Genomic DNA, 13,268 nt, shown 5'->3' on the forward strand with positions numbered 1-13,268 from the left:
GTACTAACAAAAGCATGCTGTCAAAGCCCTTCTGTGGGGGAGGGGAGTGTGTGTGTCCTGCCAGAAGGGTTGTCTGTCACAGAAAGTTCTGTGTAGGCTGCAGAGACTCTGCCTCAGCCATTTAACACAGCTACAGCATTGGGGCACAACACCTCCCATGCATTTTGGTTGCCACACTCTTCACAAAGCTGTGGTTCTCTCCTAGGAGGGACTAATGAGCCTCCAGCTGTGTATGAGGCAAAGGAAGCTCGGAGCTACCAGATTGAACTTGCACAGCCTGCAATCAACGGGAAAAATACCCTGATATGTGCTCCCACAGGTAAGAAAACAGGGGAGAAGAAGAATCTCTTGGTAGAAAGGGCTATGAAGAGGAGAGAAGGGTGAAGGCTGAGATGAACTTTTCCAGCTGTTTGTTTAAAAGCAGTCACAGAATCACTGGGCTTGGAAAAGACCTTCGAGATCATCAAGTCCAACCATTATCTAACGCTACCAAGGCCATCACTACACCATACCCTAGAGCACCATGTCTAGATGGCTTTTAGATACATCCAGGGATGAGGATTCAACCACTGCTCCAGTTTTTCAGAACCCTGTCAGGGTAGAAGTTTTTCCTAATGTCCAACCTAAACCTCCCCTGCCATAACTTGATGCCATTTCCTCTTCTGCTATCAGTTGTGACTTGTGGGGGGAGACCCAACACCCACCTCACTCCAAACTCCTTTCAGGGAGTGGTAGAGAGCAATGAGGTCTCCCCTCAGCCTCCTTTTGTAGAGAGCAATGAGGTCTCCCCTCAGCCTCCTTTTGTAGAGGCAATGAGGTCTCCCCTCAGCCTCCTTTTGTAGAGGCAATGAGGTCTCCCCTCAGCCTCCTTTTGTAGAGGCAATGAGGTCTCCCCTCAGCCTCCTTTTGTAGAGGCAATGAGGTCTCCCCTCAGCCTCTCTTTGTAGAGAGCAGTGAGGTCTCCCCTCAGCCTCCTTTTGTAGAGGCAATGAGGTCTCCCCTCAGCCTCCTTTTGTAGAGGCAATGAGGTCTCCCCTCAGCCTCCTTTTGTAGAGAGCAATGACACTTGAACAGGTTGCCTCTCCCTGGATGTGTTCTAGGCCAGGCTGGACAGGGCCTTGAGGAACCTGGTCTAGTGGTCTGTGTTGGAAGGGGACTGGAACTAGATGATCTTTAAGGTCCCTTCCAACCCAAACCCTTCTGTGATTCTGTGGTGCTTGTGCCATGTTCTGACTGGATGTAGGAGCTCACACTGAGAGCAGAAACAGTGATTTCAAAGAACTCCAAGCTGCAAAAGGCTTTTCCTTCCCAGTGACTGCTGCACAGGCTTTACAGGCTGAGGCTGAGGTAGATAGTGACCATGACCCACCTTGGATAGGCAACAAGCTGGCCCCAAGGAGTCTGGAAGAGTAACAGCCCCCTCGTCACCTCCCTCTGGTTACTGGGCATCCAGATAAGATGGGCTCCATTCATACCAGTGCTTTACCTTTTGTGTTCTTCTTGGTTTTGTTTTTTTTTGTTTTAAAGGATCTGGAAAAACCTTTGTGGCCCTTCTGATCTGTGAACACCACCTGCAAAACGTGCCCCCGGGACGGAAGGCGAAAATCGTCTTCCTGGCAACCAAAGTGCCAGTGTATGAGCAGCAGCAAAATGTGTTCAGGCAGCATTTTGAAAGGCAGGGGTGAGTGTGATAATTATACCTGCTGGATTCCTCCACAGAGATAAATAATAAGTGTGTCCAGCTCTGGGCTTCTCAGTTTAGGAAAGCTGTTGAGGTGCTTGAACGAGTCTGGAGAAGGGCAACGAGGCTGGGGAGGGGTCTGGAGCACAGCCCTGTGAGGAGAGGCTGAGGGAGCTGGGGTTGCTTAGCCTGGAGAAGAGGAGGCTCAGGGGAGACCTTCTTGCTCTCTACAGCTACCTGAAGGGAGGTTGTAGCCAGGTGGGGGTTGGTCTCTTCTCCCAGGCAGCCAGCACCAGAACAAGAGGACATAGTCTCAAGCTGCACCAGGGAAGGTTTAGGCTGGATGTTAGGAAGAAATTCTTCATAGAGAGAGAGATTGGCCATTGGAATGTGCTGCCTGGGGAGGTGGTGGAGTCACCTCCTTCTTTCTGGGAAGAATTTCTTCCTAACATCCAGCCTAAACCTCCCCTGGCACAGCTTGAGACTGTCCTCTCCTTCTGTCACTGGTATGACCAAATGGTATGACCCAAATTTCCTTCTAACTCTGTGGGTTGCTTGGTGCCATGGTTTAGTTGATTAGATAGCGTTGGATGATAGGTTGGACTCTATGATCTCAAAGGTCTCTTCCAACCTGGTTTATTCTATCATTCTGTAATTCTATAATTCCTTGGTTTTTCTTGAAACCTCTAGTCAGAAAATGATGATGCACCCCTCAAATGGGACTGAAAGTTGTTTAGGGGAGTATTGACAAGCTACAGCTTCTGACTTTGAAGGGAGGTGGTAGAAGCCTCATCCCTGGTGGTTTTGAAGGCCAGGCTGGAGGTGGCTGTGAGCAACCTGCTGTAGTGTGAGGTGTCCCTGCCCATGGCAGGGGGGTTGGAACTGCATGATCCTCGAGGTCCCTTCCAACCCTGACAATTCTGTGATTCTATGAAATGATTACTGGACATCTACTTAGCAATCCTGGTAGCTACAATCCTTACAGCTATAATGGGGAAAGTGAGGCTGCTGGACAGCAAACAGCCCTGTGCTGCCAGGTGTATACAGGAAAGGATAAAGAGCAGGATCTCCAAATACAGCTGGCATGTGAACTGACAGGTAAGTGTATAAATCCATCACCCCTTCAGACCTGAAGTATTTTATTTCATGGGAATTGAAAATGCAGTTGTTTACCCTCAGCATTTCTTTATCTCAGCTTCTGTGGGCCAAAGGTGGGGAGAGACTTTTGAAGGTGTCAGGGAGTGATAGGACTGGGGGGGAATGGAGCAAAACTAGAAGTGGGGAGATTCAGATTGGCTGTGAGGAAGAAGTTGTTCCCCATGAGGGTGGTGAGAGACTGGCACAGGTTGCCCAGGGAAGTGGTGGAAGCCTCATCCCTGGAAGCTTTTAAGGCCAGGCTGGAGGTGGCTGTGAGCAACCTGCTGTAGAGTGAGGTGTCCCTGCCCATGGCAGGGGGGTTGGAACTGGCTGAGCCTTGAGGTCCCTTCCAACCCTGACTGTTCTGTGGTTCTATGAAATAGCTGCACCAACAATTGGACCTTCTGAATTCAGTCTTTCTTCAGGCCTGCTGAGAAGTCCTTTGTTCTGGATTGATTTATTCTTTTTTGGCCCTGGAGGCATCTGTTTTCATGCCCTGCCTTTTGCCTCTTCACCCTAGGTACTCTGTTCGAGGGATCTGCGGTGAGACAGTTGCCAACATCCCTGTAGAAAACGTGATCGAGGACAGCGACGTCATCGTGCTGACGCCCCAGATTCTGGTCAACTGCTTCAAGCAAGGCATCCTCACCTCCCTCTCTGTCTTCACCCTGATGATATTTGATGAGTGCCACAACACCACGGGCAACCACCCTTACAATGTGTTAATGACCAGATACCTGGAGCAAAAATTTGCCTCCTCTGCAAGCCAGCTGCCCCAGGTAAGGACCAGCCTGTCAGTGCTGGAAGCTTTAAAGGGAAAATGTAGCTTGCAGTGCAGTCAGGAAAGCCTGAAATCTTGCCTCTTGGATTAATCCATTTCAAACTGGACCCAAAGATCTCCAGAGGTACCCTTCCAACCCTGTGATTTAACAATGGCTGCAAGTTGAAAGAGTAGCACCTGGAACACTTCTTTTCCCCCCTCTTCCTGAACACCTCCAGGTTGGTTTTTTTTCCCTGTTGCTACATCTTCCTTGCAGCTGCCAAGAAAGACTGGTCAAGCATGAGACAGGACCAGAATGCTTAGGACCAAACAGGATGGCTGGGCTGAAAAGAAAGTATGTGCCTCAAAAACTTCCTTATCACCTCTCTGTCCCTTTCTGCAGCACTGCAACACATGGTGCCACTGCCTCCCCTGGCAGGAGGTTTTGGTCCCACTGGGAAGAGGTCTTCTCTGAATGAGTGCAGAGGGCAGTTCTGAGGATGGATTTGGGATTTTTGTGTATGGTGAGCACTGACAAATACAGGTGGCTATGGATTTTAGAGTGTGGATAGTTTCATTTCAGTTGTCAACACTCTTAAGGTGGAATGCCTTGGAGAGGGCACAGGCAGGGACAAAGTTTGCCTCTCAAGATGTGGTCCTTGCACACATGTTTATTTCAGCTGCCTGTTTTGTTTAGATGGGTTCTTTTGAAGGTGGACATGGAACTGTTAGTGTGGGTCCAGAGGAGAGAATCAGAGGCCTGGAGTACCAATCCTATGAAAACAGGCTGAGGAAGTTGAGGTTGTTCAGCCTAGAGAAGAGAAAGCTCTGAGGAAACCTTCTGGTGGATTTTCAGTCATCCAGTCATAGAATCACAGAATTGTCAGGGTTGGAAGGAACATCAAGCATCAGCCAGTTCCAACCTCCCTGCCGTGGGCAGGAAGACCTCACTCTAGATCAGGTTGCTCAGAGTCACATCCAGCCTGGCCTTAAAAACCTCCAGGGATGAGGCTTCCACCACCTCCCTGGGCAACCTATGCCAGGGTGTCACCACCCTCATGGGGAAGAACTTCTTCCTAACATTTAATCTAAATCTTCCCTCCTCTAGCTTGGTTCCATTCCCCCCAGTCCTATCACTCCCTGACATCCTAAAATGTCCCTCCCCAGCTTTCTTGTAGCCCCCTTCACTGGAAGGCCACAATAAGGTCTCTTTGGAGCCTTCTCTTCTCCAGACTGAACAGCCCCAGCTCCCTCAGTCTGTCTCCATAGCAGAGGAGCTCCAGCCCTCTGCTCATCCTCGTGGCCCTTCTCTGGTCATGTTCCAGCTGTCCTTAAAGGGGCCTATAGGACAGCTGGAGAGGGACTTTTTACAAAGGCAGGTAGGAACAGAACAAGGATTAATGACTTCAAACTGGAAGAAGATGGATTTAGATTAGACATTAGGAAGAACTTCTTCTCATGAGGGTGGTGGTGAGACACTGGAACAGGTTGCCCAGAGAAGCTGTGGAAGCTGCAACCCTGGAAGTGTTCAAAATCAGGTTGGACCTTGAGGTCAGGGACCTTGAGCAACCTGCTTTAGTAGGAGGTGTCCCTACCTATGCCAGGGGTTGAAACTAGATGATCTTGGAGGTCCCTTCCAGCCCAAACCAGTCTGTGATTCTGTAGTGACAACTTGGCAATTGCCTATAGTGTCACAGAATTACAGAATGTTAGGGGCTGGAAGGGACCTCCAAGGCTCAGCCAGTTCCAACCCCCCTGCCATGGGCAGGGACACCTCACTCTACAGCAGGTTGCTCACAGCCACCTCCAGCCTGGCCTTAAAATCCAGTCCAACCCCCCTGCAGAGCAGGATCAGCTAGAGCAGATCACACAGGAATGCATCCAGGGGGGGTCTCCTGTGGTGTGGTTGTGTTTTGTTTTGTTTTGTGTTCCATTTGTGACCAAGGAGCAACCACTGCTCTTTCTGTGTGCTCAGATTGTAGGTTTAACTGCTTCTGTTGGAGTTGGTAATGCCAAGAGCATCAAGGAAGCAATAGAGCACATCTGTACCCTCTGCTGCTACCTTGACATACAGACCATATCCACTGTCAGAGAGAACAAAGAGGATCTGCAGAGGTTTGGAACCATGCCAGAAACACGTGAGCAGGCTTCTGTTCTATTTTTCCCAGGAGATTCAAAGCACCATAATGAAGGCAGCTATCCAGTCCCCCTTTGGTCAAGTGAATTTGACCAAGGTTGCAACAGGCTGCCCAGGGGAAGTGGTGGAGCCACCATCCCTGGAGGTGTTCAGAGGTTGTGTAGACATGGCACCTGGGGACATGGTTCAGTGGGCATGGCAGTGTTGGGTTGATGGTTGGACTCAATAACCTCAGAGGGCTTTTCCAACCTTCATGATTCTATGATTCTAAGTTAAAAGCTTGAAACTGAGCTGGATCCTTGCTGCCTGCCAGCTTGAAGAGGAGCTGAGGCATACACTTCATTGTTGCTCCACAGTAAGGCAGTGCCCACTTGGGCAAATTTTCCCTGTGCTGAGATTTGCAGTCTCTGGTTTTTATTTAGTTCTGCCAGCCAAGAGTGGGGGCTATTTCTTTAAGTGCAACTCCAGTGCCCATTAACAATAAACATCATTATGGTGGTACAGAGCACTGTGTTGGAACAGGCTGCCCAGGGAAGTGGTTGAATTGCCATCCCTGGAGGTTATTTGTTACATATCCAGATGTAGTGTTCGAGGATATGGTGTACCATTGGCCCTGGTAGAGTTAATGGCTGAACTTGATGATTCTCCCCCTCCACTCTGCTCTGCTGAGAGCCTACCAGGAGTACTGTGTCCAGTTCTGAAGCCCCTGTTACAGGAAGGATCTGGAGGTGCTGGAAGGTGTCCTGAGAAGGGCCATGAGGATGATCAGGGGCCTGGAACTGCTCTGCTGTGGAGACAGACTGAGAGAGTTGGGGCTGTTCAGTCTGGGGAAGAGAAGGCTCTGAGGAGACCTTATTGTAGCCTTCCAGTATCTGAAGGGGGCTACAAGAAAACTGGGGAGGGACTTTTTAGGGTATCAGGACTGGGGGGCAAAGCTAGAAGTGGGTAGGTTCAGATTGGATATTAGGAAGAAGTTCTTCCCCATGGGGGTGGTAAGGCACTGGCACAGGTTGCCAAGGGAGGTAATGGAAGCCCCAGCCCTGGAAGTTTTGAAGGCCAGGCTGGATGTGGCTCTGAGCAACCTGCTGTAGTGTGAGGTGTCCCTGCCTATGGCAGGGGGGTTGGAACTGGCTGATCCTTGAGGTCCCTTCCAACCCTGACAATTCTATGATTCTGAAGGTGTTTTCCAACCATGGTGATCCTGTGAGGTGTAGCATTCCTCTAGACAAGGATTTGTTGTGGTTTTACTTACTGTTTTACTGACTCAGGCTGCTGACTTCCATTTCTTGTCTCCAGATGTCAGGTGGGTTAAAAAGCGAGCTCAGAATCGCTTTGCAGACATCGTCTCAGGTCTGATGTCTGAGACAGAGGCGCTGATGAGGAGGATTTACTCAGTGGGTAAGACACTGTAACATGCCTCTAACTGGCATTCATTCTCTGATCACACCAGTGATCTGGCAGTCCTCCTGGCTGCCAGAACACTCACCCTCTGTCCACTTCCCTTCTCCCCTTTCCTTTTCACTTGCCTTTAACCAGTGTTTCCTGGGTATGACATTACATCTTAGTTTAGTCAGTTACTGTTAGTGTGATAGTCATAGATGAAGAATTTGCTTGGATTTCAGCCAAGGATGGTGTGCTGTTGACACTGTCAAGTCATCCTGAGCCTTTAAATCACCTGAAACAAAGCTGCCAAAGGGCTTCCTTTCAAAGTGCAAGGAGCTCTGTGTCACTGAGGAGAGAGACCTCTGTGTTCTTGTTTAAGCATCCCTCCAAATGCTCCATGCCTGAAGCTGCCTCTGTTAAGGGAAACCAGAAGGGTCTCAGCTGTGGTGTTACTCTGAATGTTGTAGTTTCTGCCTTCCAGCAGCAGCTTAAGTCTTGCTGCTGTGCAGTTCCTCATACTTTCTCAGTTGTGCTCAGACTAATTTCTAGAGGTACTCCTGGCCACCTTTTCTGGTCAGCATTCTGTCCTGTTCCACACCTCTGGGTGCTCCTATTCCCACTGTTTACCAGGTCTCCACTATTTCCTATTGAAAAGCATTTTGCAGAGGAGGATCAGTGGCACAGGACCACCACCAGAGAGAGGACATTGCTGCTTAAGGGAGGAAACACTTCCCTGTAGGGTTCCAGCTGGCTTAGTTATAGATTGTAATGTGTTACTGGATATACCAAAATACAAAGAACTTCAAAAGGAACTCACTGCTACTGCAGAAAGAATTTTCAGAGCTGTGGCAGGTCTGAAGCCTTGGAAAAATTAAACCCTAGTCTTGAAGCAACAATTTGGTATCATTAGAGATGGACATAATAGAAATCACCTAGGACATAACAGAAATTACTTGTCCTGGGAGCTGCAGTGATGTGAAGGTTTGCAAAGAGGGAGATGCTTGGCTGGGAGGTCTGATGGTGATGAGACCCTAACTCTGCATCCCTTCAGAAATCAAGTGCTCTTCTTCTGCTTTTGCAGAGGTCCTAAGGGGTGCCCCAGGAACTGGCTGTTGTCAGCAAAGTTGAGAGCTCCAGGGGCTCCAAGGCAGAGCCCCATGAATGGCCATGCTCAGGATCAGCCTTGGTCTAGCCAGCTCTGAACTAGAGGATTTTGCTGCTGCTTAGCCTGGCTTTTTGCAGACCGCTTAGGGTGCCTGTCAACTTCAGTCCTTGATGTCATTCTGTGTCTGTCTTCATGGCAAACACACTTGCCAGATTCTGGAGAGTGAGCTGCATTCTGCAGCAGGAAGGGAGAATTAAAATAACCCACCCCCACTGAAAAAACAACCAACCTGCACCCAACCAAAACAACCCAAACCCCAACAAAGAACACATCCAGTGGGATTTTTCAAGCTAATGGCCACTCTGCTTAATTTGATGAATTTAAGACCTTAATCTGCTAAACTAAGCAAACACTTCTGAACAGGAAGAGCTTCCTTGCAGTAACTTCTCACTGTCCTTCAGGAAGGACAGGGATTTGCTGAGGAGGATAAAGGGAAGGGATACAAAGGAGATTGGGGGACTAGAGCATCTCTCCTGTGACTGGGAGAATTGTGTCTTTTTAGGCTGGGGAATAGAAGACTGTGGGGGCATCTCATCTGTACTGATCAATACCTCCAGGGTGGGTGTCAGGAGGATGGGACCAGTCTTTCAGTGGTGCCCAGTGAAAGGACCATGGGTAATGGCCACAAACTAGAACATAAGAAGTTCCATCTGAATGTGAGGAACTTCTTTAAGGGCCATGGAGCACTGGAACTGGCTGCCCAGAGAGGTGATGGAGTGTTCATCTCTGGAGACATTCAAAACCCTCCTGGACATGTTCCTGTGTGGCCTTCTTTAGGTGAAACTGCCTTGGCAGGGGGGTTGGACTCGATCATCTCCAGAGGTCCCTTCCAACCCCTACCATTCTATGATTCTGTGAAGGGTGTTTGAACACTGGAACAGGTTGCCCAGAGAAGATGTGGAGCCTCCATCCTTGGGAGTGCTCAGGTTCCATGTGGGCACGATGCTGAGTGATTTGCTCTAGGTGACCTTTCTTTGAGCAGAGGGCTAGACTAGAGAGCCCCACTGGTGCCTTTCAGCCTCAGTGATTCTGAGATGGTTACACAGAGTGTTCTTATGCTTTTGGGACTCATCTCATGGGAGGTGTGTTATCTTCTAGCTAACTGTTCTGGCTATTTGTTAGTCAAGATGTGCCCTTGTGGCCCAGAAGGCCAATGGTATCTTGGGGTGCACTGGGAGGAGTGCATCCAGCAGATTGAGGGAGGTGCTCCTCCCCCTCTACTCTGCCCTAGTGAGATCTCACCTGGAATGTAGTGCCCAGTTCTGAGCTCCCCAGTTCAGGAGGGACAGGGATCTGCTGGAGAGAGTCCAACAGAGGGCTGCAAGGATAGTGAGGGGATTGGAGCACTGCCCTATGAGGAGAGGCTGAGAGCCCTGGGGCTGTTCATTTCTGGAGAAGAAAAGACTGAGAGGAGATTTAATAAATATTTATAAATACCTGAGAGCTGGGGGTCAGGAGGGAAGGGACAGGCTCTGCTCAGTTGTGCCCTGTGATAGGACAAGGGGCAGTGGATATAAACTCCAGCACAGGAGGTTCCATCTCAACATGAGGAGGAATTTCTTCACTGTGAGGTCCACAGAGCCCTGGAGCAGGCTCCCCAGAGGGGTTGTGGAGTCTCCTTCTCTGGAGCCTTTCCAGCCCCATCTGGATGTGTTCCTGTGTGACCTGTGCTGGATTCCATGGTCCTGCTCTGCCAGGGGGGTTGGACTCGATGATCTCCAGAGCTCCCTTCCAACCCCTGACATCCTGTGATGATCCTGTGAAGATGAAGAAATATTTGTTCCTTTCTTCTTTACCAGATACTATCTCCCAAATCAACAAGAATGATTTTGGAACACAGAGTTATGAGCAGTGGATAGTCACCACGCAGAAGAAATGCAGGCTGCTGCAGCTGCCAGATAAGGAGAAGGAGAGCAGTGTCTGCAGAGACCTCTTCATCTGCACTGAACACCTGCGTGTAAGTGTGTGTCCTCCTTCCTTCCATAGAGAGGGGAGCCATCCTGAGCCTTCTGGTGCAGGCAGGCCTTACAAGCAGCAGGTTTTGAACCTGAATCATTTGATCTGACACTGCAGCAGGGAGGCTAAAGCACGGCATGCAAGTGTTGTGTCTTGCTGACAGTAGTCTAATCCTAGAAGCATAGAACTGTTGTGGTTGGAAAAGCCATCTAGGGTCACTCAGTCCAACCACCAACCTCACACCACCATGGCCATTAAACTGTGTCCCCAAGTGCCATGTCCACACTTGTCCTGAGCACCTCCAGCGACGGTGACTCCACCACCTCCCTGGGCTGCCTGTTCCAGTCCCTGACCACTCTTGCAGCAAAGAAATTGTTCCTAATCTCCCACCTAAAGCCCCCCTGGCACAATTTCAGGCCATTTCCTCTCATTCTGTCACCTGATGCTGGAGAGAAGAGACCAATCCCCACCTCCCTCCAACCTCCTCTCAGGGAGCTGTAGAGCGCAATGAGGTCTCCCCTCAGCCTCCTTTTCTCCAGCCTGCACAACCTCAGTTCCCTCAGCTGCTCCTCACAAGTCTGGTGCTCTAGACCCTTCACCAGCTTTGTTGCCCTTCTCTGGACACAGAGGAGACTGTGTAATGCTCCTGTTGCCATGCCATGGGACAACACCACGAGTTAGCATCACTTAGCTTAGCTAACTAAACTAAGGAGGAGTGCATCCAGCAGATGGAGGGAGGTTCTCCTCCCCCTCTGCTCTCCCTTGGTGAGACCTCACCTGGAATGCAGTGCCCGGTTCTGAGCTCCCCAGTTCAGGGGGGAGAGGGATCTGCTGGAGAGATTAGTTAGTTTAGCTGCAAGCAGAGATGGGGTTGGTTTAGCTAACTAAACTGAGAGAGGAGGCCTGGATGGGTGTGTTTGCTTCTCCTCCTGAGCAGAAGTTCAACGACGCCCTCATGATCGGTGAAGACGCTCGCATTGAGGACGCTCTGGCCTACCTGACTGAGTTTTTCACAAATGTCAGGAATGGACCCTACACACAGCTGGAGAAGAGACTCACAGCCAGGTTTCAAGGTATTTCACACAGCGGGGGCAGCAGGGCAGGAGAAAAAGAGTTATGGTAGGGTGATGCAAGTGTTTTCTTCAGAGAAAGGGTGTTTGTGTATGTCCAGAAACAGATCACAGGATGTCAGGGGTTGGAAGGGAGCTCTGGAGATCTTCAAGTCCAACCCCCCCTGGCAGAGCAGGACCATAGAATCCAGCACAGGTCACACAGGAACACATCCAGATGGGGCTGGAAAGGCTCCAGAGAAGGAGACTCCGCAACCCCTCTGGGCAGCCTGTTCCAGTGCTCTGTGACCCTCACAGTGAGGAAGTTCCTCCTCATGTTGAGGCAGAGCCTCCTGTGTTGTAGTTTATATCCATTACCCCTTGTACATAAGGAAGGGGCTTCTTCTACTGAATAAGGAGTCCAGGAGCTTCTATGTATCCATGAGGGAAACAAATTCTTCATTTTGAGGGTGACAGAGCACTGGCACAAGCTGCCCACTGAGACTGTGGGGCCTCCATCTCTGGAAGCATTCAAAACCCACCTGGATGTGTTCCTGGTGACTGACTCTAGATGATCCTGCTCTAGCTGGGGAGGGTTGGACTAGATGATCTTCAGAGGTCCATTTCATTCCCCACCATTCTGTGTGAAGGTCCTGAGGAACACATCTGGCCAATAGCAGTGAGGTGGAACCTCCTGGGCTGGAGTTGCCATCCATTGCCCCTTGTCCTATCACAGGGCATAAGTGAGCAGAGGCTGTCCCTGCCCCCTCCTTCCTGACCCCCAGCCCTCAGGTATTGAGTGAAATTGATCAGATCCCCTCTCAGTCTTCTCCAGACTAAACAGCCCCAGGGCTCTCAGCAGGCAGTGCTCCAGTCCCTCAGTCATCCTGGTAGCTCTCCATTGGACTCTCTCCAGCACATCCCTGTCCTTCTTGAAGTGGAGAGTTCAAAACTGGATGCAATATTCCAGGTGGAGCCTCACCAGGGCAGAGTGCATTGGATGATCTAGAGTCCATGTGGGTAGAGTCCATGGATGGTAGAAGAGGCAGGGGGGGAACCTCCTTTCTGGGACTGCAAGTTTCTAGTGCAGGAGCTAAGAGCTATAGTAGGTTCTTGGAAATGTGACCTGGAGACAAGGCAGAGGCCTCCTTAAAGCTGCATCCCACAAGAAGGGGGTGGTCTACAGCCACAGATGCTGGCAGTGTTAGATAAGGCAGCCTTTGCTGCTCATCCTCCTCCTGCCCAATGCTCCTGGACAAATCCCAGACTTCTGGGAAGAAGCACTTCTGATGAGAAGTGAGAGGCTGCACTGTTCTCTGACTTCTAATGTAGCAGCAGTGTGCTGTAAACCAGGCTGTGATCTGGTGTGCTGCAATTTGAAACCCCTGGGCTGCCTGCCCTCTCGTGCCAGTCGCTTCCCAGGAGGAAATGGCACTGGTTTGGCAAGAGCCGAGTGTGCTTTGTGGCTGTCTTCTTTTGCTGCACACCACATCACAGAAGGTCTCCTGTGGGTTTGGCACAAAAAATGTGAGAGATTGAGGATTTCTTTATGGGAATTTTGTTGAGTTTAGCCTGCTCCCATGAAAGAATGGGGCAGAGAACGAAAACAGGAGCTGAAGGGTGGTGTTTGACAGCAGGTTTGGGTGGCAATTCTGCTTCCTGCACTAAGGAAAGCAAATTATTCAGGACACAGCTGTTTTGATTTGTTCTGTTTTGTTTTTCCAGAGAAAGAGGCAGAACTGACTGCCCTTTCAAAAGATGAAACCAGTGAGAACCCCAAGCTGGAAGAGCTTGCTTGCATCCTGGATGAAGCATACCGCTACAACTCAGACACTCGCACTCTAATCTTTGCCAAGACAAGAGCCTTAGTAGCTGTAAGACTTTTCTTCCTAGAATCATAGGATTGTTAAGGTTGGAAGAGACCCCAAGGATCATCTAGTTCCAACCCCCCTGCCATGGGCAGGGACACCTCACACTCTGAAGTGGCACCTCTCTCCTGA

At 50.0% G+C, this 13,268-nt stretch overlaps 1 protein-coding gene across 1 annotated transcript in view; it reads left to right on the plus strand.

Moving 5' to 3' along the window:
- The window catches only part of RIGI (RNA sensor RIG-I), a 38,162-nt gene that overhangs the window by 11,152 nt on the left and 13,742 nt on the right, over positions 1–13,268 (plus strand). Inside the window, exons 6-13 of the mRNA XM_009900321.2 lie at positions 206–319; positions 1,528–1,681; positions 3,339–3,597; positions 5,554–5,716; positions 7,012–7,113; positions 10,063–10,220; positions 11,157–11,292; positions 12,994–13,142. Of these exons, the coding sequence (XP_009898623.1) occupies positions 206–319; positions 1,528–1,681; positions 3,339–3,597; positions 5,554–5,716; positions 7,012–7,113; positions 10,063–10,220; positions 11,157–11,292; positions 12,994–13,142 (1,235 nt within the window). The remainder of the gene's footprint in view (positions 1–205; positions 320–1,527; positions 1,682–3,338; positions 3,598–5,553; positions 5,717–7,011; positions 7,114–10,062; positions 10,221–11,156; positions 11,293–12,993; positions 13,143–13,268) is intronic.

This window comes from Dryobates pubescens, chromosome Z (genome assembly GCF_014839835.1).
Source record: "Dryobates pubescens isolate bDryPub1 chromosome Z, bDryPub1.pri, whole genome shotgun sequence".
NCBI lineage: Eukaryota > Metazoa > Chordata > Aves > Piciformes > Picidae > Dryobates > Dryobates pubescens.